Source organism: Scomber japonicus, chromosome 8, assembly GCF_027409825.1.
Source record: "Scomber japonicus isolate fScoJap1 chromosome 8, fScoJap1.pri, whole genome shotgun sequence".
In the NCBI taxonomy this organism is placed as follows: domain Eukaryota; kingdom Metazoa; phylum Chordata; class Actinopteri; order Scombriformes; family Scombridae; genus Scomber; species Scomber japonicus.
In genome coordinates, this window is record NC_070585.1 from 21,866,311 (window position 1) to 21,889,684 (window position 23,374).

Below are 23,374 nucleotides of genomic sequence, written 5' to 3' on the forward strand. Positions count from 1 at the left end.
ATAAATAAATACCTTTTGTGTGCTGTTTCCAAAAAAGAAAACTGTGAGGAAAAGTATTGCAACATCGCTACGTCCCACGTCCAGCCCTCATTTGATTTGTTGATTTTAGCCGAAATACTGTAGCTCCATCCTACTTTGTTGAACTCGGTGGGAGCAGAGCAGAGCTTCACTCATCCACAGATGGAGGGAAAGAGTTACATTAATCAAGGACAGTTTTTTCAGTTCTGAGTGCTGTCTTCTGCTAATTAAACATTTTTCAATGCAGAGGCCATTAAGTGGGATGACTGAGTGAGGAATGAATGAGATTGCTACTTCACCTATGAGAAAAAATGCCAACAGTTCTCCAGAAACACAGTTTGATTAAGGTTTTACATGTACCAGTACCTCTTTATTGTAGTCATCTGACACTGCAGGGTCGCTGCTGATTCACACACATAAATTCTATCTACTGATGCCAGCAGGATGTCAGCGTTTACGGGAAATCCTCTGCTCTAATAACAACACATTTCCAGCAGAAAATGGTCATTGAAATTTCTCAGAAGCGATTACTGAAATGTGAGCTGAATGTAATCACAGTTCATGAACATTTACTGCTTTAGGCGTGTCAGTATTATTTTAAGTTGTATAACTTTGACTAGGGTTTCTTTAAAACAAAAAAAAGGTAACACAATTATGCTTAATGTGAGTATAACTATAACTTTATCAGAATTATCACTTTCCATGATAGATCATAAATGTCACAATGTTAACATAAAGCAGGTGGTTTCTATTATCAATAAATGATGACCTTGAAACAAACCGTTTTGAACACTGTTTGAATTATGTTGATACTAGGTTGACAACCTCAGATGCAAAGTTGGCATTTTATTGGGTAGGGATCAATGAGAGATGCATTGTCAGGGACTTTTTCAAACCCACATTCATATTTTCCAAATGACCTTCTCACTGCACGATAAGATAAGTTGAGCACTGTACTGACATCAAATTAATGCTACCCAACTGAGGCAAGTCTAGTTTCTAAAGAAATATTAATGTATAGATATGATAACTATGGGCTCTAAAGCACCAAGGACAACTGTACTCTCTATAGCTTTCACTCTGAGTGTAAAGGATACCGGCGCACCTTTTACAGACTCTAAAGACTCCTTTGGGGGGACTCTCCGACTCGCTTCAACTCCAACACTTCTAAACACCTTTCCATCTTACTTCTATTTGTACGAGGGAAGATTTTGTTCCTTATAGACTTGTCTTTTCTTCCATTTTGCAGGCTATGAAAAGACAGAGGACACATCAGAAAAGACATCTTTAGCTGACCAAGAAGATGCCCGACTGATATACCTCAACCAGCAGCAGTTCACCAAGTTTTGCAGCAATCGAGTCAGGTAAGGAGATGTTTGTGTTCATGGTTGGTTGGGAATTGATGTGCAAATACAAGATAAGGTGTCATTTATTGTAAGCTAGTTGCAAGACCTTGACGTATCATATTGTTTTGGATGGTGCAACATGTTTGGCAGCTTAGTGAACAGTGACATGTTAGTGGAAACTAGTGCTGGCAAGAGCCCCCACATAAAGCAACTATAACCCTTTTTTTGGTCTAATGCTACCACGGCTTGGATGGTATTTCAATTGAAGCTAATGAATGTGAACCTTGTGAACCTCCACACATAGCTCACCAACCTACAGCTGATCAGAAATTCCACAGTACATCAGGGAAACATGAGGACATTAATTACTGTTGTGATGCTTTTTAGACCGACATGGTTTCCCAGAACAAATCAGTCAAAGAAGTCTGATGAGGTTGTGGAACATTTTTATTATATCAGTCTTTTCCAGTATTTGGGTGACACTTGACTGTCACTTGTCCACATGTTCTGCATTTGATTTGCAGGCCAAGTAGTAAAGTTTCCATGGCTCACATTTAATAGCTTCACTAGGTCAGCCCTGGAATACCACCCAAGCAGTAATAATGTGAGACCCAAGAAACGGTTGTAGGCTTGTGGTGGTCTGCTTTTTTTCCCTTGAGTACGCCTTTCAAAGTCAAATGCGTAGCTGCTCATCTTCCTCTCTGCCTCTTCCTTATGCAATAAGCTGGAACATGTACTTTTTGTTTCCTTATTTGTGTGCCAGAACAAACAAAATGTAATTCGTTGTCAATGCAGCCTCAATGGTGCCTTTTAATAGAATGTCGAAAACCTTGTTGAGCACAATGGACTGCTATACTATGTCCACATACCTTCATATTTTAAGTCTGGATGGACAAAAGTAGTGTGTCTTTCCTCACCGTGTTGACGAAGCAACAGTTTTTACAACAGCACAAGTACATAATACATCCTCTATGACATTTACAACAGAAGAACACACAACTCATGTTTTTGAGTCACGAAACTGACGCTACGCACTGTACCAGTCACGCAAGGTTGATCTCTATCACTTTATTATCCAACATTCCTAGTGTAATTATGTAAGGCAAAGATTCTTTCCCCATGTCACTTGAAATTAAATTTGATCTTTTCTGCTTTAAAAATTTACACTTAAGTTGTATTCTCTCAAGGATTTGGCTGGTGGGTAGATTGCTACTATTTTTGACTCGGGTAATGGCAGCCCAGAGGTCATCAGTGCTTTTCATGGTGACCTGCAGCATAACTTGCTACTCTGCCTCTAACCCTACATTAACCTCACAACCACAAGTCACAAGCAAAACAGTAGAATTAAGGCATGCCTTGACTGTCTAGCTGATACTCAAATGCCATCCTGGGGTGAATTTCCCAATAGCAAAAAAAGAAAAGAAAAATACAGAATCCTTTTGAAGGGCTTTTGAGCATATGTTGTGTAAGTGTTGTTCTGTCCTAAAGAGACACAAATCAAGATACCTTATACACTCGCAGAACAGACTGATCTTTGTTATATTTTAGTCTTTGCCTCAAAAAAAATCTAATGATGTGTATTCAACCCAAGATGATTTTGAATGGATGACCCAGAGTTGAAACAGTGTGCAGTACAGTGGTTTTGATGTGAGGAGCCACTACTGTTTTGCAGTACAGAGGGCTTTTCCACACTTTCTGCCATGACAGTGCCCTCAGCCATAACGATATTTGAGAAGTACTTGCAAGATTTGTATTACCAGTGGCGCTTTAGCCTCGATATTCCCAGCTGGCTCTTTTTTTATCCTGTTGTTCCTCTTGGAGAATTGCACCGCTTTTAGCATTAAAGGTCAGGACTGTTGGATCTGGGCATCCACTGTCAAAGAGTATTACTGTTAGCATTCCTGCTGCATGAGCAACTTGAGATATGCATGTGCTTACACAGACATACAGCTTTAAACTGAAGAGGAGTAATAAATGAAGGGAAAAAATTGCTAGGGAGGGATACAGGAAGGGTTACAGTTATACCATTTACTGGTAGGTCAGTTATGTTTTGACATGAGACACAAATGAGAGGAAATGGTACTATAGCTTCTTTTTTCTAAGGCATTTACTGGAATTATTCAACTGTGAGAACATGGGTGGTGATCATTAATGAACGTGTTTTGTAATGTTAAAATCAGTTTATAGACAAAGCAGAAATCAGGTTTGTTTCTCATATATTTTTTGTCATTAAGGATTAACAGACAGAGGTCAATGAGCATTTGCATTTAAGACTTTCTTATTAACCTCTTTTGAAGTACCAGACAGTTGATGGTTCAATTATATTTCCTCAGAGAAGTCTAAGTAATCTGGTCGTTGCTGTAAAAGACCACCTCTTTCTATTTTTAAAATAAAAACATACTAAATTTGCTGTGACCTTACTGGAGGCGTTCGTTAATTCAGTGGTTGACCTGCCCCTGCTGAAAGATAAAATAAAGGAAAATATCACATTAGTTCCATTCAAGTGATGCTGATGCAAAGAGGTAAAAAAAGATGTAAAAAGGTAAAATATTCAAAAATAATTAACTTTCTTTTTTCTTACAAACTGATCCGGTCACCAAATAATCTAATCTAATCTGGACTGGTTATGAGCAGAAACACCCCAGGTTTATCCCATTCAGATGCACTGGCCTTTGATTTGAACAACATTCAACCTTATATTGATATTGTGCATAATGTACCAGTTTTGATGTATAAATTATAAATTGTAGTATTGAAGTGTATTTCAAGTAGAGTTAAAAGTTTGAATGCTTGCAGCACTAATACAGTTTTTGGATGGCAGCTTGCGTGTTAATGCCTTAGCAAGCTGCATTTTTTTTCCCAGGCTCCCTACTGTCTTGTCTTGTCAAATAATTTCAGAGATTTGAAGTGTTACTGCGTTATCTGAACACAGAAGTACACAACTTGCCAATGACTTGACCTTTGGTGAGTTCTTCTGTTTGGTTTTTTGTAGTTTTTGTATTCCATATTTGCCCAAACATTTGCCTCACACTTTAAGGGCACCGGCTTTGGTCTGCTCTAAATATCTAATTTGTTCAAGAGGATTGGTTGCTGTCTCAGAGTGACCCGTGGAGACACTAACAGGAGCAAGGTTTGTGATAAATGGTGAATCCAATCTTGGTAGCAGACAGAAAGCCCTCACAGGTTCTCGCTTTCACTTATTCTCATCCTCTGCCTGCAGCATCACTACCTGCAGCATATGTCACTGCTCACTCCCAACACTTAAACAATATAAGTGCATGTCCTAGTGTGTGCCTGATATGTCACACATCACACAGATACAAGCACTCTTACTCTGCTGCAGCCTCACAACAGACAGGCACAATGGCTTTGCTATTATGTACAAAGATTATTGTGGGTTGTTTATTCAGCTGTAGCTGTATGTGCATGTCCGTCAACTATTGAGACACACAAACACAGACAGACATGGACACAAAAAACACGACACACATTCACTACACAGAAGATACTGAGCATCATGTCTGTGGTCACCTGACCACATCAAGGTATTTTTACATCCTCCTCAGCTTACTGGGTGACTTTTAAAGTCATGGTGAGCAAATGAGAGCTTCTCATTGTAACACCATATCATAAATAACATACACCACATGCTAAAATTTAACAACACAGTTAGAGTTAACACGCAATTTTACGAGTACAGAGACATGCACATCTAAAAAGAAAATATAAACAGGATGTAACTTCATCTGTAGAGGTTACCAGTCCAACCAGTCATTCAGCTTCATGCTATTTTAGTGTACAGTTCTGTTTCCATTGAATGTTTGTTTTGAAAAGGAGGAACCTATTAATTCACTCTTGTCAAATTGATTATCTAACCACCGTCACTCCAGTGCAATTACCATACAGGATTTCTGTATGTTTTGATGCATTTAACCCTCAAACAAATGATAAAAAGCATTCTGACTCCTGAAAGGCTTCTGTAGTGGCCAGCCGCCAGCCTCCACTGATTTGATTATCTCTTTTGTGGTTGAATATACAGTAACAGCTGGAAACACCTGCTGGCTTTCAGCTGTCTGAGAATGACTAACGAAGTAGTAAACCATTTATAAAGGGTTCAGTAAGTCATTATTTACATGTTAGCTTTATCTTTTCTATTTTTATGGACTTTCAGTGTGATAAACATTTGCAATTTAAAAGTAGTAAGAATAATGTGTCGTGTTGTTATTTCTCAGTTGACATATGCTGAAATGTTTGGGTAAATGTAATTAGTATGGTCAAAATATTATTCAAGGGAATTTTATTTATTTACTTATTTTAAGCATTTTTTGAAGTTGTGTCCCAAATATTTCTATGGCTTCAAGCCATAATGAAAACATTATATGAATGTGTTGCAGCAGAGAAACAACATTTACAGAATTTTTGTTTAAAGCAACACAAATATAAAGACGGGTGGGGGATTTTCATAGAAGTTTATCCGCTGTGATAGTCCACATCTGGCAACAGCTGGTTAACATTTGTCTCTATTCCCCTGCAACCCAGTCAGAGTCTACTATGGCCTATGGGAGGGTCGTGACCATGTCATTTAGACAACATAATCTACTGTCATTACCAATCATAGTTTTGTAAACCATAGAGGAGAATATGCTCATTACCTGTTGTTTTTCCTCCAGGTTGAATTGAATTGAAATGTATACTGTGATCTGTTGAACATTTCCACTGATGTGGAAAGGCTGATGGATAGCGTAAAAAAGGTCTTCTGATTGAGTGTGCATGGCTATAATCTGGATAGTTCTAAGTGGGTGGAGGAAGTGCTCCTCTCATATTGTCTTGATCCTCAGGGCATTGCCAGGAAATAAAATGTAAGATCCATAATCACCCATTAAGGGCAGTGTTAAATGAGCTCTTTATCTTGCCCTGCGTCAGAGGAGGAAGTTACACAGTGTACAGGAGTAACTAGAGATTATGACACAGCATGCTTTATAGTACTGCCCCATGAGATCAGAGAGTAGAGAGGAGTGAAAAAAAAAGATTTGGTAAGCAACAAGAGGATGAGATCAGGAATTTACTGAAAGAAAGAAATGATCAAGCCACAACTTTTAACTTAAATCTGCCACCAGATTTCCCACCTACTATTCCTCTGTATCTCAAGGGATAAACTATGGCAGTAATTATGCATTAGCACTACCAGGCCTGGTTGTTCTAACACCCAGTGGGTTCATCTGTACTAAATATGAATACACTCATGGTATTGTTAAGGGATTTGGATGATGAATGGCACAATATGTACTAGACTACTGTACTAAACATACAGTCATTTATGTTAATCAGATGCTGAGGGAATCATGCACCTGGTTTTCCTAAAGTTTCTTTTTAGAAATGAGAGAAACACTGCGAGTGAGAATAAAGGCCTGAGAGGAGTACATGTTTTATTCTTCCTGTCTCTCACTGGCGCACAAAGAGACAAACAAAATGCATCCTCGTTTCACTTCCTTGTATTTACACTAAAATTGTCACTAAATTTGTTCATTGGCTTCTCAGTTCATGATGGCCAACGCCAAGCTTCCTCTTATGACACTGTACTTTAATAACACACTATCCATGAAAGAGCTGTTCACATAAGTGGGAACTCCATTCTCCTCCCTTACTACTTTTTTTTTTAATAATAGCTCAACATGAAGTTAAGGAGGAAATTCAAACCACAATAATTCAGATGGATGGAGTTCAAAGTGAAATGTTTCTGTGCTATACTGTACATTCAGGGTTTTTCCAATTTCAGTAGTGTTCACAATTCAAGAATTTAATGGCCTGTTTTAGCTTCTGTATTATTCTGCTCTGTCAGCACTGATTCATATTTCAATGTGTTTTTGTTGTAATAGGTAACAGGTGACCCAGAGATGATGTTTTTCAGGAAAGGCTGAAATGTCAAGAGTAGGCTAAAAGCTAACTAGACTTTCCTGAATGAGACAAAGCTCAATAGCTTTGGTCTTTTCTTGACCCTTGTTCTGACAAGGCTCTTTGTCAGGCTCCTCTGTGAGGCTGGTATTACATTGCACTGCTGTCAGAACAATGCCTTACTCTTACTCACTTGCTTTCACTCTGTCCCTCTCGCTCATCACAGACAGCTCTGTCGTACCAGGCAGCCAGGATGACAGTGAATAGAAAACTCCTTTGAATGAACTCAACGTCTGACCGGTTTTCTGTAACTTTACATCACGCTTGTGGGAGAGCCACAAGTGAAAAATGGAGAAAACATGTTAGTCAGATATGATTCTGACCTACAGGAGTAAACCAGTTGTATCACTAATGTTAACTCCATATGCTTAGCCCCCTTTGGATGAGTTGGAGGCAACATCCTCTGATATTTTGCTTGTGTATGTGTGATGGGGTTAGTGTGTGCGTGAGTAAGCAAGGCACTGCCAGCGGCTTGCCATACGTCACCGCATATATCTTCTCCCAAAGAGGTTGCTCTGACTGGCCCTTTAACTCTGTTGTAAATCAGACCACTGGAGGTCTGACTGTGGGGATGTTGTGGCTCTCCCCCCACCAACTCCCCAATCCCACTGCAGCACGGGGAGCATACCTCATGTCATGCCAGAAGCTCTTTACCGCCCCCTCCCACCCACCCACCCCTCTGCCAGCTCCCGTCTTCCTCCTAATTATTCTTTATGATCATTAAGTCTGCTGGTAGCTGCTGTTCATCAGTCTCACACAAACACAGACACACCTGTCTCTGCAACACAAAGAACTGCGTACAATCGATGAAGTCAGGAGCAAAGAAGTGTTTATTTTAGATGTGTTTGAGTGGCAGGCAGCTACAGCTATTGATTATTTTCATTATTAATTAGTCTGTCATAGTTTGCCATAGGTTATGTCTTCAAATTAGTTTTTTTGGTCCAAAACCCAAAGAGATTAAGTTGGAAAAAGGTCAATATGGGCAGGAGGAACATTTATAGTGACTGATAACTTAACACGTTGTACATATAGCATGTGAGTCATGTATTAAGACTTGAGAAAATGTGAACCAGGTAATACCATAAAAATGGCTCCTCAGATCTCAAGAATTAACCATTTTGTTTGTTTCTCTCTCTCTATTTTGTCTCCTTCTCTCTCTCGTCCTCCTCCACCCATCATCGTGTTTGCTGCTTGATCTGGTCTTCAGCACGGCCAAATATAATGTCCTCACCTTCCTTCCTCGGTTCCTCTACTCGCAGTTCAGGAGGGCGGCCAATGCTTTCTTTCTCTTCATTGCACTCCTGCAGGTAAGATGTGATGTTGCTGCTGCCTCTATGTCTGTACAATGTCAGGAGGGAGGCAGAGATATGACCCAACAGATTTGAATACAAAGATAACAACCAAGCTTCCCTATTAATGTTAAATCACTGTTCTACCCAGCTTCAATTTTGTATTTGTTGCCATCAGTATGCTGCGGTCTTTTTTCTTTTGCTGTTTGCAATGACCTAGACACTAGTTCCAAAGTCATGTCTGTAATTTCATGACACACACACACACACACACACACACACACACACACACACACACACACACACACACACACACATAATGAATAATAGATTCAATACTATATGTGCCCGTGTTAGATTAGTCTGCAGGTTCAACACACTATACTTCATATCACATGCCTTGAAAATGTATTCATGCAGTGGATGGTCATATTCTGGTCCTTCACTGTACCTGTGTCACTATAATGCAGTACAGAAACTAAAAGAGACCTGGACAACACAGAGAATAGGTTCAACAGCTCTGGAGCCACAAGTAGATTAACCGGGTGATGTAAAAAAAAAACGTTTAAATTAAATTTGTTGCAGGAATAAGCTTCTCCTGGGCAGAGTTTCAGTGTCCAGCTGATTATTGGCTCTGCTCATGTTTTGATTACTGCCCAAAAACAGCCACAGATCCCAGCAGTACTGTCACTGTTGTGATTTAAATACTAGCAGAACAAAGACTTTCTACACCCAAGAAGGTTTGCAGTGGTTTGCCTGCACAGGTCAACATTAATCCATTTTTAAGAACACTTAAAGCCTCAACCACCAATCATTACTACATGATTCAAAGGAACCCAAATCCCTGTCTCAGGTCTTCAAAGCTTAGCAGAAAATATTACATAATGGAGAGAAGGAAGGTTTCACAGGATTCAGAGTCCGTCTTTACCTATATCCGCGCTGACAGACTCGCCCACTTTAATGAGAGCTTTGAGGAAGGGAAGGGGCTCTATCCAGTGACCTTGAAGTTGCTGCTTTGAAAAGCAGCCAGTGAATCTTCATTACCTGCCCTGTTGATGTTGCAACCTTGAATAAAAGGACTATGCAGATGAGAAAGAGGAGAGATCCATTTTGTTTAAGTTTCCTTAGAGCCCTTTGGTAGCCAAACCGCAGTGTTTCTGGTTTAATTCCAACCATGTCAGAGTGATATAGTTTAGCTTTAATTATGCTGACATTTGTTCATTTTGGAAGACCTGAAATAGGAAAATAATTAAATACTCAAAGGTAAATCGAGGCTCCCTTTAAGTTTGGAGTTTGCATATGTTTTTGTCATTTATCTGTTATCTGTCAAATGCTGTTTCCAAAATTTGGGATCGTGCCATTGATCCAACCTTTGACCCATTCTAACCAGGCCACTCAAGGAGAGCCCTTAGACACCACTGATGACACAAACAAATCCATCATTTTGAGTGTTTGTGTTGCTAAAACATGAACAAAAACCATTTCAAACTCCCTAACAAGCTGATAAGACTGTGATCCACTAAGGTCACAGATAGGGTTTCTGCTGTTGCCCACTGTCATACTTTTAATAGATGATAGCAAATGTATTCAGCAGGATGGGTTTAGGAACCACCTTATTTTGAGCCATGAAACCCTCTCAAAGTTTCTGCAATGTTCTTATTTTCTGACAAAAAAGATTTACTTAATTTTCTTTTATTCCATCTTCTCATAATTTTTCGTTTTTATTTTTTTCCAGCAAATCCCAGATGTGTCTCCCACTGGTCGCTGGACCACACTGGTGCCGCTGCTCTTCATCCTGGTGGTGGCAGCAGTCAAGGAGATCATTGAGGATCTGGTGAGACAACACTTCACATATTATTTAAGTCTTTGTGTTTCTCCTTTTCGATCTTTTTATTAATCTTTATTACTTTTTGTATTAGTATTACCAACTACACAAACTATATGTGATGTATAATCGTACAAGTGTGTTTGTCAGACAGTGTTTTCTGTAAAAGTTACATTACATCAGGCCCTCATCTGGCCTAGAAAAACTACTGCAGGCAGTTAAGACATGCACACATCAGCAAGGCACTGATTAAAAACACTAATCAACAACCTTTTAAAGAATTTTCCCATCATAGCTTTCACATCATGGTCCTCAATGATTACAGACAGTATGGACAAAATTACATTACCATGTGTTGTAGAATGTGGTAAAAAATGTGTACATCGTATCTTCATTGTTTGCAGATAAGAAGATAAATGTTAGCATATATTTGATCATTTTTATCAGTCTGTCATTTACATACTGCATTAATGTAGTAACTATAAAAACATCATTGTGTGAGTTCATGAAGCAAAATTAAATTCTCTAAAAGTTTGACACCACTTTATTGATAAAGTGGGTCAGTGATTATCTGTTTAATGACTTCCCTTCACTGAAGTAGACTGTCCCGCTATAGGGAGTGTGTAGGGTTTATGGTTTGTCTCTTTTAGTTTGTCCTTTGAGATTTGAGCTGTTCCCTGTGGAGCAGAGAGGAGGCAGTGATGGCTACATGACCACAGCAGGATGTTTCCCTACATATACACACAATCAGACATAGATAAGCAGACACACACACACACACACACACACACACACACACTCACACACTTATATCAGAGGTCACAGCTGTGGCTGCTGCACCCAGAGTACTCATTCAGTCAATTAACCTAGATACTGAATGCTCATGCACAAAGGCAGTTAGGACTAACAAAACAAAACAACTATCTGCCCTCAAGCAAGTCTGAACTGTTAAACAGATGCTTGAATAAAGGTTGTGCAATTATATTTAGTATGAAAAGTTGATTTCAGTATTATTTCATTTTGGTAAAATCTTTTTATTGTATGAAGTTAAAGGTTTTAAAATATGTTTACTTTTTGTCCACAAGTAGTCCACTCAAGCCTGTCTGAACAAAGTGAGAGACTTTCATTCTACTGTATTGCAGTGACCCTGCAATGCGATCCTCTATGCAGGTCCCAGTGGACAGCTACTCTATACTATTAGCTTCGAGCTTGGGCTGAAGGGACCAGCACAGCACTTTTTCTCCTGGCCTGTTGTGAAAAACATGGGAACGGAGTGGTGATGACTCTGTCTTTATAGCTGAAGGTCACCTGCACACACGTCTGTTCCTTGTATTGCGCTGTCCCTCACAGGTTGACCTGACAGGGCAACATCGACCCGTAACTTCATGAATCATGCACTATGGACACATACTGTATAGCACGCTATCTTACCTTGTTGCTGCCCTCTTCTACTCCAGCAGAGCCAGGCTGTTTTTGCTTCAAAGTTCAGCTGTTATTCAGCTTAAAATGTGACACACTAACATGCAATACTGTGGATCACAAGATGCAGTGTATTTAAAACATTGTGGGAGTAAAAGGGAGATTTTGTGTGGTTCAAGCTCCTCCGTCATTGCTCACTGTCTCTTAAGGTTTATGTTGAAGCCACATTAGCAGGTTAATCAAGGTAACATTGCAGATGTTCTACCTTTTTACCACCCCCTCTATGGCACAAGTGTACAGAGGCTTGATACTGCAGTATTTACGCATAACCTCCTGTGTGCTACTCGCCCTCCACTGCACCGCAATTACACACATCATCTAAATACAGTATCTCTCCTTTTCTCAATGTCCATCGGGAAGGACGGAGCGAGAGAGGATATGAGAAGGGTGAAAGGCAGGAAAAGTTGTGAAGTAACAGATATAAATACAGTTCTACTCTTACTACACTTGTATGAATAGAGGAGGGTCTGTACAATGAGAGCAGATAGCATGGATGAGTGAAATTAGCTGACAGCTCTTACACAGGGAATGATGAATGAGCTTCGTGAAGGTCTCTACAAGCAAACTTTTTCTGGGCGTAGTGCGGCTGGTGAAAGGCTGAAGCCATGCGACACTGCAGGCCTATTCATTAGACACTACTGCATGTTGCAGGGATATTAAATCAAATTTGACTCAACTAGAGCCTGAAAAAGAAGGAAGTGCGTAGAAAGCAGAGAGGACAAGAGTGGGTGTATAAGAAAGAGAAGAAGAAGAAGAAGAAGAAATAATGTGCCTCCTAAAAGCAAGTTATACTTTTAGGAGCCATATTTTTCAATCAAAGTCATTATTTGTATGAGATGGCCTCAGCAACACATTATTACTCAGCGTGATGCTAGTTGACAAGCTGTCCCTTGGAATCAGCTGTTGAAGCCACAGTTGATTGCATGGCTGTTCTGCAGACAAGAGGGACATGAGGAGTAGTAACACTGCAGATCTGTGTTTTGGTGTGGTTGCACACAGTACACATGATATAGTTTACTCAGTAAGTGAGTAGAAGCGACATTAATTTAAATACTGTTTATATTACTTGATTAAATATTAAGGGTGTTAATATTTAATTAACACCCTTAATTTCAGTGCAGGATATGGTAGGTAGGAACAGGTAACAAAATGAGACATGCAGACAAAAGTCAGTTAACTTTTTGTGCCAGTTATGTTATTTTCCGTGTTTAAGAAATGATGTTAAATATTGAACTTCTCAGATGTAGAACAGCCTTCAGTCCTGCCTCATGTGACAGACCTTTTTATTACAGCTTCAGCTTGCAACTGCAGCCCCGTCTTAGTCTTCTTCTGTCTGTCTGTCTGTCTGTCTCTCTGTCTCTGTCTCTCTCTCTCTTGCTCTCTCTCTCTGTCTCTCTGTTTCTCTCTCTCTATACAGACTATACAGAGTCATATTCTTCAGGCTATTTATTACTATTTGCATTCCTTTACAGAAACGTCACAAAGCTGACAACGTTGTCAACAAAAAAGAATGTCAAGGTATTGAAAATGTTTATCATGGAAGCATTGTAAATTGTCTCAAATTATACTGTCATTAAATTCTCTGCTTATTTTGTCTATTTTACCACTTCATTGTAACTTACCCCATGTCTCTCATTATTCACTGCAGTACTGAGGAATGGTGCCTGGGAGATTGTGCACTGGGAGAAGGTATGTACCCACAATGTGCCACTAATGATCATTTTCACTGGTCTGTATCTTATTCATCTGGAGCACAAAACTCATCATCTATTGTACCAGTTTCACCATCACACGCTGTGTACACACAGACACACACTCTGACCCCTCTAGTATCCAGCCACTAATTAAACCAGCGTTTCCATGTGGATGGTCATTTGAAGGCTACGCTGGAGGCCAGAGAGCAGCCTCCTCTCTTCCCTCATAAAGAAACTATTTTATTACTGTGGCTGGAACAATTTGGATAAAAGCAGAAAGTGGATAAAAAACACAAGGCAGTGCAGAAATAAAGTAGATTTGTACTTTAATATACTGCCTCATCCATTAGGAGGTACATTCAGCATTTAGCAGTGAAATAAAAACTGAATCACTTGTTCTGCTCTCGGGGGTATGAGACAGACAAGAACTTTATTTATTACCTTAAGTAACAGCAAGATATGTTACGTCCGATGTTGCCATCTCAACTACTTGGCTGGTGATTGAACATTATTATGATTACTGCATGAGAAAATGTATATATCAAGATAACTTCAAAATAGACAAATAGACCAATCGGCAGACGCGTGGGTGTATCCGTTATCACAGAGGACAGTTGAGTCACATTGAGACATTATACAAACAAGTAACAACTATGCATTAGAGAGTTAATGCATCAGAGATTCTGAAGGGTGGAGTTCAGGGAGTTTTCAAGATAGGATTATGTAGTCAAAACTTGTCAACATCAATCAGCACAGTGTCAGCGGTATCAATATTAACTCATCAAATATTTGATATTGTCAGCAGTCATAAATTGTGTGACTGTCATTCCCTGCTATATGAATCTTCCTCGCCTTCTCTCTAAAAAGGGTTTAGATTTAAATATTTAATGTTTTTTTTTTTTTTTACATCTTCAACATGCATATTGTAAAAGCAGCTTGTCTCACAGATTTCGGTTTGGTCTCCAAGTTCATTCAGTTCTTTTAGTACAGCTTGAATATGGCTAAAACAAAATCAGCATTGCTAAACACGCAAGCTAAAATCATGATGTTGACTGTGATGTTTCTTTTTCCACTGTGATAAAAAGAAATGACAATAATTGATAGGCATTTTCATTGCTTTTGTTTGTCTTGCGGTTTCCATTTACCACATACTTTTAATTCTTAAATTATTTAATAATTCATTTTTTGTGATTAGTTCAGATAAACAGACATTTTGACAGAAGAACAACAGTTGTATTAAATGTCTCCTTTCTTACTTGCTTGTACAATGGAAGATGTTGATGAATACAATTTTTCTCACTGAAAATGTTGAATGAATAAATATGAATATGAATGGTTGTACATGCTAGGTAAAAAGTTCAACAATAATGAAAAGAAGACTCCAGCTGTTTCTTCAGTGTATCTTCTCATCACTATTGTATTATGTTTACTGCTTTAATGTACTTGCCTTTTTTCTTTTTTCAGCTGTGCATTTCTACTCTTGATGTTGAACTCATGTTTCCATTTATGCTGTCTCTCTAGGCAGTGCACAGCAGTAACCAGTTTATTTTCACAGGTTGAAGTGGGCGATATTATTAGAGTAAATGGCAGTGATTTCGTTCCTGCGGATGCTGTCATTTTGTCGTCCAGGTATAGGAGTCCACCCTGCTGCCAGACTGTGGGGAACTTCTCCCCTCTTTCTCCTTTCTTACTCTCTCTCAGCTCACCCAAAAGAAATGATGGTTAGACAATGTAATGACACAATATTGTCAAATCCTGTGATTGAAAATCTTCATTTCAATATCTGTATGGTAATATTAGTGGAAAAACACAACATTTAAGCACTTAAAGAGTTGAGGAAAGTGATGTGGTGGCCATCATTTCTCTAGGTGGGGCAGTGGTAATGTGATTTTGAATTAGAATTGAGCGACCATGTCAACATTAACCTACCTACCTCCTTCACCTTTTCAAAAACCATTTGGACCTGCTATGGTATGGACTGGGCTTTGTTGCCTGGTATGTTTCTATATCCCCCTTTTAAGATGTTTCAGATTCAAATTTAGTCAAATTTTATTCAAAATGCAGACCATGTATCCAGGATAATGTTCAAAAATGTCCTCTTCTTCATCTGCATTTAATCTTGACTTACATTTGAAAAAATAAATCCTTTACAAGCAGCGTCACTTCATTATGTGTTTCTAAATGGTTTTATGAAAAGGAGAACAGATGACCAATCATACTCTCTGATCATACAGGACTGATCATTGTGTTCTTCTCATCTCCCAAAACTGAAACAGTTGTCTCTCTCCCCTTATGTGTTTGATGTTTGTCTGTCTGTCTGTGTTTTTTTGTTTCTACCTTCTCCATCCCTCCTTTTTTTCCCCTCCGGCCCATGCGATCAACTGCCACACGCACTCTCTCTCGCCCCCTGCTGGTGTTTGGTTGGTAATATCAGGTGGCTGTTGGGGAAGTAGTCAGAGCTGCAAACGGGGATCACCTCCCGGCTGATCTCGTCATACTGTCGTCCAGGTCAGGAAACCAACAACCACAGCTGTGGGAGAGATAGGGGCTGTGTGTAAACTGGGACAAGACATTTTAGCACTTCTCTCACTCCTGACACACATGAGAAATATTTCATTTTCATACTTTAGGAAGGAAGGGTGATTATGTCGGCAAATTCCAGATAAAATAGACAAACCTTTTCATTTTTCTATTTTTCTTCCACATATTTTTACAGAACAGGAACATTTTTTTGGGTGTGAATATATTTCCCACATTCTCAACCTTGCATGGCTTGTATGGCACCCTGAATGTAGCATTTTATTTGACGTGACAATTTGCATGCAGTCACATTCCAAGATGAAAAGTTGAAGCTTGGAATTTCCGTTTTTTGCTCTTTCAGTAACCTGTCACTACCATTTGATTTATAAATCTCAATTAGTATAAACAGGTTTTTTTTTGAATAGTGCCAGTTTAAAAAAAGTTTAGGAAATCACTTCCTGGCCATCACAGCAGGATCCTGCTTGTTTTCCTCAAAACAACGCTCTCAATTGATGGCTAATAGCAGCAGAGTCTACACCTCATTGATTGTGGTTGGGCTTCAGGGTCCAGATCTCTTTTTGATTTCCCTTCTACCCTGTGTGTGTTTGGACCGGCCTTCGGTATGCATAAATCACTCTATTAAAAAGAGTAGCTAACCAGCGACCCAGCTCACCTTAAGCACCGGCATGCTCTAACTCTCTGTCCCTGTGCCCGGAGTCTGTCAGAGGCCCATTTGTCTGCTCTGTTTGTTGTGCTCAGCATGCCTGCTTTCTCATATCACCCCATTGTGGTGTGTTTTCTCTCTCTCTCCACTTTCTGTTCCTTTTGCAGTGTATTATAGACAGTTAAAGTTAGGGCTAGAAGCAAACAAATATGTTATGTCTGTCCTAAATGACATCTCTCACTCAGTAAAACATTGATGCACTTTTATGTTCCGGAGTGGCCTTTAGGCAGGCATGCAGCATCTTTGTTTGCAGTGATCTAGTATGCTCTTGTCCTTTTTGTAAGCCCTTTTTCCACTTCAGATTCATTTTATCAGTTAGATTTATAAATGATCGAGACTGATTTTAATGTTAATTATTGCAGGGGCATAATTAGTGCCACTTTTGCTAATTGATTTACAGTAATATATAACATTTTTAATAGACTGAGGTTAGAAATGATTAAGAACCAGTTTATTGTTGTTTATTTTAGTTCTACTCAAAGTCTGTACTTCCTCTCCCTCTCCACAACAGTGAACCACAGGGTATGTGCTACATTGAAACATCTAACTTGGATGGAGAAACCAACCTTAAAATCAGACAAGTGAGCATCTTTTCCTTTTTTTGTGTTTCATTGTTTACATTGAAGATGCAATTGTGACCATAAATAAATCAACAGGGTCTCCAAGTGACCGCAGAAATTAAGGACATCGACAATTTGATGCGTCTCTCTGGGCGGATGGAATGTGAGAGCCCAAACCGCCATCTGTATGAGTTTGTTGGGAACATCCGGCTGGATAGACACAGGTGGGTCCTGGTGCAGAGCTGCGTGTCTGGCTCTTTGCCCCACTTACCAACTAAATAGCCCATTATCCAGGAGCAGTGCCAGTATTAGTGCATTATGAGGTTTTAGAAATTATTCAATCTTTCTGCCGAATAAATGAAAGCACCTGCTGCAGTGATATTAAATTAGATTTTTCTTTGGAGGCTTTGTTTGGAAGGAAAATGTACTACAGTATATACTACATGCAGCTTTTTTAACATTGTGGCTTGATTCTAGGAGTAGAGAAGAGGCATTGTTACCAAATGCTACATTTGGCTTTTAGTATGTTTATAGTTTGATCTGCAATCTGTTCCATATTGATGTAAATCTTTTCACATGTGGAAACTTATTCCCTCATTATTCTGTTTTATCAGCAACTGAAAATGAAAATTCCTCCTGGCATGGATGTTTTTACATGTTCAAATTGAATTTTTATTGTATAACTTATGTGTAAATTTCCATTCTAGTGCTGTGTTTACAAAATGACTGACATGAACAAGTCAGGGCATCATGAAAAACCAATCACCTGGATTTATAGTGGCTGTGTAGTGAACCTGTCGGAATAGGTTGTTTACATCATAATGTTGGTTATTATTAATGTTGTCATATATATCCATAAGAAGTCAGGAAGGTCCATGTTAAATTAAAAGATGAAAGGATGATGACTAGTTGTATAAATGTGGCAGCCATCACTGTCAACCAAATACTTAAATAATATTTATATCACCTTGTATGAAACATTGTTAGCCTGTTGTTCTGCAATGAAAAGTGCTTCACTGTACTCATGGCTGTGGTGTTTCTAACTACAGTACTATGCCGCTGGGTCCAGACCAGATCTTACTGAGAGGAGCTCAGCTGAGGAACACCCAGTGGGTCCACGGTGTGGTGGTCTACACAGGACATGACACAAAGCTCATGCAGGTTTAGTACATTTGCATTGTATTTGGAGAGTATTATTTGCTGTTACAAAATGAAATTACTGATCAGTGTGGTAAAAAGGTGATGCTTTTAGATTTTTTATTTTGGAGCAGTTCTACTTTTTCATGTAATTCATTTACCAGCAAGTAAATATTTGCTGTATTTAAAACATATCTATCATCATGATATGTATGTAACCGAACCTAACATTGTCTGTCTTAATTTTAAATTCTAATCTTCTGATATGTTATGCTTTTAATGAATGTGTTACAAGGATTTAAATAATTACAACTTTCCACAGTTACCAGTTATCATATCATATGAGAGAACTTTACCACTAAGCATATGTCCTCATTTTGACCATATCTGTCTTGTCATGTTACCCAGAATTCCACGCGGCCTCCTTTGAAGCTGTCCAACGTTGAGCGTATCACCAACTTTCAGATCCTTGTGCTGTTTGGCTGCCTGCTGGCCATCTCTCTGGTCTGCTCGATCGGCCAAACCATCTGGAAGTACCAGTACGGCAATGATGCCTGGTACATGGATCTCAACTGTAAGAATCCCAACAGCCAATGCTGCTCATCTTATTCCACATATTTTGTCTCACTTGTCCATATCAGCTTATTTCGTTGTCATTTTGAGTTACTTTGTTAAATGCTGGTATGTGTTGTGTCGTTTTTTATGTTGCCTCAGTTAAACTATGTTTCGCATTACAAGTGAAATATGTGGCAATGTGGGAATAAGTAAATTCCCTGTTAACTGAGAAAAGACAGCTGTGACATGCATAAATGTGTTGTGAGTGTGAGACTGAGTGAAAAAGAAATGGTTGAATATCATTGCGCTGCTGTACTTTTTTGTTCCTTTCTAATGTTCTGTTTGATTTTGTTGTTTTCTTTGTTGTCGTTTTTTTAACAGCTCCAGGTAACAACCATTTAAAAGCCTTGGCCATCCGTGAATGACCCTCCCTTACTAACCCCTTACTGAAGCTCTGCCTTTGCTAAGCAAATGAAGCCCCCTACCCTCGCCCCCTATATGGTTGCCCTACTTTGTATGGGCCCATGCCATGGACAAGCACATACCAGGGATCCAACAATAGGTTTTTCCCCTCCAGCTCTCTTATACCTTTGTCTAGTTATTTTCAGTGCCTGATGCAAACAGTGTCTCACTTTTCCTCCATTTTTTTGGTGCCACGTTAAACGCTTTGCAATTGCCAAGCTTCAGACCCTCATCTTATTTTTTTCCTTCATTTTTACAAGAAAGGAATAGCAACATTTACTTTTACTGCCAGTGAGATGATAATGTACTCAGGAAGCTCTTCATAGCAGCAGGCTTTTATGTGTTTATTGCTTGAGCACAACATGTGCAACCCAAGGGGCAAGAGCTGACATTTTCTGAATGCCTCTGCCGCCTTCTTTTCTTGTGTGGATTTTTTTTAAACAACAGACTTAGAGAGAAGGGATGGGGAGAGGTGAAAACCTGCTTAGTTCTTATGTGTATTCTCAAGCCATTTTAGAAAATGTATCAGTTTTAAAAAACTGCTATATTACACAGCAGCAACACACAAAAATATGGGCTGCTCAGTTTCTGCAGTAAAAAGACAGAGCTGTTTAAAGTGAAATCCCCATTTGGTCTGCATTGATGAAGCTCTGAAACTGGTATGCAAAGTGATTATCGTGATACTCTGGCCATTACTCTGTACCCTGGTAGGCCTGTGTAGGAGAGGTTGTGCCCTGGTCAATTTTAAGCCTGTATTACGACTTACACTCTCCCCTTTCATAAGATGTTGCATTGGCTTCTATTGGTTTTGTTGAGGGGTTTTAATATTGTCCTTTGTGGCATTAAAACCCACATCTAAAGGAAACGTTATCACACGGATGAGGGTAGTGTAAGTCATAAAGCAGGCGTCCATCTTGAGACTGATTGTATTTCCATGAGGAGTTGTTGAGACTCTGTCCAGTGCATATTATCCAACCTGTGACAAAAGAGAGAGGTGGGAAGATTGTCAAATCTCACTTACACCCCACCACATTTCCTAAATTATTGTAATTTCACCACTTACCATCATTCGGAAGGCAAACACAGACACGGAACAGCAGAGTCAATGTTAGCCCACCACACATCGCACAGGCTCATATGTCACAGCAGCCTGCGATTATGCATGCCTGGTGAATAATTAATTTGACTTTGAGCGGTCACAGAGTGCTGACACTGGTCATCACAGGCGTTAAGCCTATACGTTGTGAAAAGTAAACTTAATGCAGACTGAGGGCAAAAATAAATAATGGTCATTTGTTATGCATTCACACCACCTGCTACAGTTTACACGTCTAGTACATGTAGACATTTAGTTTGGTGTTGTAGCTGTGCATTTATCACCACAAAAAGGAGCTATTTTTAGTTCTGTTTTTCTCACCATTTTGAGAAGGTCACTTAAAATATTGAAATCAACAATTGGTCAACTTGTCTGATTACTCACAGTTAAAATTAATTTTGTGCTTACATTGCAGAGACATACATTTAAAGAAATACATATCAGGTGTGCTTTTGCACTTGTGTGATTGGTGCATGCCCTGCTATGGTTTGATTTTTATTTATTTTAATGGCTCTCTACTGATCCAACCCAGACTCTCTCTCTCTCTAATCTAATAGCAGAATCCTTGCACATAACAAGCTGGCTACTAGAAATGAGCGAAATGAGGTGATGTAGTGATCATCATTAACACTCAGACTTTTTTGCTGGCATAATCCACCCACTCTTTTCCACTCCTTGTTGGTTGAGAATGTGCTATGGACTGAATCTCCCTCCTTTGTCTTGAGAGCATCCAATATGTTTGTCTTCCTCCCCACTTCTGAATAAAAAACGTACTCCTTCCTATATGTGTTGTTGTACCAGTAGCAGTAGCTTCCATCCTGCCACTTTCTTTGTGCCATCCAGTTTTTTGTTTTGCAATCGCTCTGTCATGGGGAAGGGCTTCTCCCTCTCAACTGCTATGCTAATATCAAGGCTTGGGTTGAGGAAGGTAACTCTTGCAACCTGCTGCAAGCTGAGGAAAGGTAAATCACATCTCTCCTGTTTTCATGTTTGGTGTCAGTGAGGTTACATATTGATCATTGCCAGTTGTATGGGGCTTTTGAGGGACCAGCATCATTTTGCATAGTGCTTTGTGGAATTCATTGCCTGGATCATGCTGGATGCCAAGGCTGCTGCTGTGACACTAATGACATTTGAGATACTTCAGTCCCTTTCCGCTACTTTGAATCTTTGGGACATTAAATTGGACTGCTAATCGGTCGAGTCATAAGAGGATGAGGTTGGGTGGAAGAAATGGTTAATTCCAGCTAATGCACGACATTAGTCCAAAACATCCTCTTGATTGGGATAATGTAGATCATTGGCTGGAAGTAGCTTTGGGCATTTTCATTTAACTAACTGATACTTATGAACCAGCACTGATAAGTCTCCTGTGTATCACTCCCTTTGTCCAAAATTCGTCCCCTCATAGATGGCGGGGCAGCTAACTTTGGCCTCAACTTCCTCACCTTCATCATCCTGTTCAACAACCTGATCCCCATTAGTCTCCTGGTCACACTGGAAGTTATCAAGTTCATCCAGGCTTTTTTCATCAACTGGGTGAGTTGAAGAAAACCTATTAAATGAAGAAATGCACAATTGATCATCACATACAATAAAGTAAAACACAATACATTAAATAGTATATAAAAAAAGATAAAAATGATAAATCACTGTTTATGAATAGCAAGGTTGATTGTAGCTTTACCACTTAGCACACAATAATATAACATTAGCCTAAAGAAAAGAAAATGTTAAAAACATTGCAGTGGGTATACAAACCCCTGCAAAGTCCTGATTGGCATGAAGCATTTGAGTGAGTACACCTAGAATATTGTGTTCTTACATCCTGAGCAACTAGGTCAACCCCGCCAACTATCTCAGCTGAGAAATCGTACTTTTTTTTTTTTTTTTTGCCTGAAGTTATTCTGAGCCCTTTTATTCATTAAATTTTAAATGAAAATCCTAGCATGGAATTTTTAGGAACATTTAGGGCAGTTCTCAGCTGGTCTCTCTCCCCGCTGCCTCAGTTGGTTCAATGTTTTCTTGAGGGGAAACAAACAGGGAGGATTGAGAAGGACCTGACTGAAGTGAAGCATCAGATTTTTTTTTTTTTTTTTCGCTTTCAGCACTTTTGTGAAGTCTACTTTGATATTGATATGAATATTGTATTTTTAGCAAAACATGTGTTCCTTTAGTAAAATTACACTTCATGTTCTTTGTGATTGTTTCAGGACACTGATATGCTCTATGAGCCCACCAACACACCGGCCATGGCACGCACCTCCAATCTGAATGAAGAATTAGGCCAGGTAATGCAATTCAGATTACACTTGATATTAGGTTATTTTATACTCCTATAGAATAAAACTTTTGGTGTACACTCATGAAATAAGTACCCTACTGTTTATTGTATTGTAAGGTCATTTTAGGTGGAATATTCAATACAGGATGGTTCATGCAAAGTCTTTTTGGGTGAGGCACTAGGAAACAAGAAGCCAACCTGACTCTTGGCAGGCTGGATATCATCCTCTGTGGAGTGAGAAGAGAAAAATAGTGAAAGTGTGAAAGATGGACTATTGTGAGCAAAAGCCTCACAATGTCATACAAACAGGAAATGCTTGTGTTCTGGCTGATGACATGTGATATGTGTATACAAATGAGATGTACTATGGATTTCTTGTGTTTCTTGGAATAAACCACTTAAATTCTACAAGTTGATGCATTGTGATTTTTAA

The 23,374-nt window shown here is 39.2% G+C and overlaps 1 protein-coding gene across 1 annotated transcript in view; it reads left to right on the top strand.

Annotated features, from left to right (window-relative positions):
- Positions 1 to 23,374, top strand: part of atp8a1 (ATPase phospholipid transporting 8A1) — a 106,846-nt gene that overhangs the window by 14,517 nt on the left and 68,955 nt on the right. The window contains exons 2-13 of the mRNA XM_053324146.1: positions 1,268 to 1,382; positions 8,524 to 8,623; positions 10,341 to 10,439; positions 13,382 to 13,427; positions 13,558 to 13,598; positions 16,038 to 16,111; positions 17,359 to 17,428; positions 17,504 to 17,631; positions 18,457 to 18,568; positions 18,953 to 19,118; positions 22,069 to 22,196; positions 22,871 to 22,948. Of these exons, the coding sequence (XP_053180121.1) occupies positions 1,268 to 1,382; positions 8,524 to 8,623; positions 10,341 to 10,439; positions 13,382 to 13,427; positions 13,558 to 13,598; positions 16,038 to 16,111; positions 17,359 to 17,428; positions 17,504 to 17,631; positions 18,457 to 18,568; positions 18,953 to 19,118; positions 22,069 to 22,196; positions 22,871 to 22,948 (1,157 nt within the window). The remainder of the gene's footprint in view (positions 1 to 1,267; positions 1,383 to 8,523; positions 8,624 to 10,340; positions 10,440 to 13,381; positions 13,428 to 13,557; positions 13,599 to 16,037; positions 16,112 to 17,358; positions 17,429 to 17,503; positions 17,632 to 18,456; positions 18,569 to 18,952; positions 19,119 to 22,068; positions 22,197 to 22,870; positions 22,949 to 23,374) is intronic.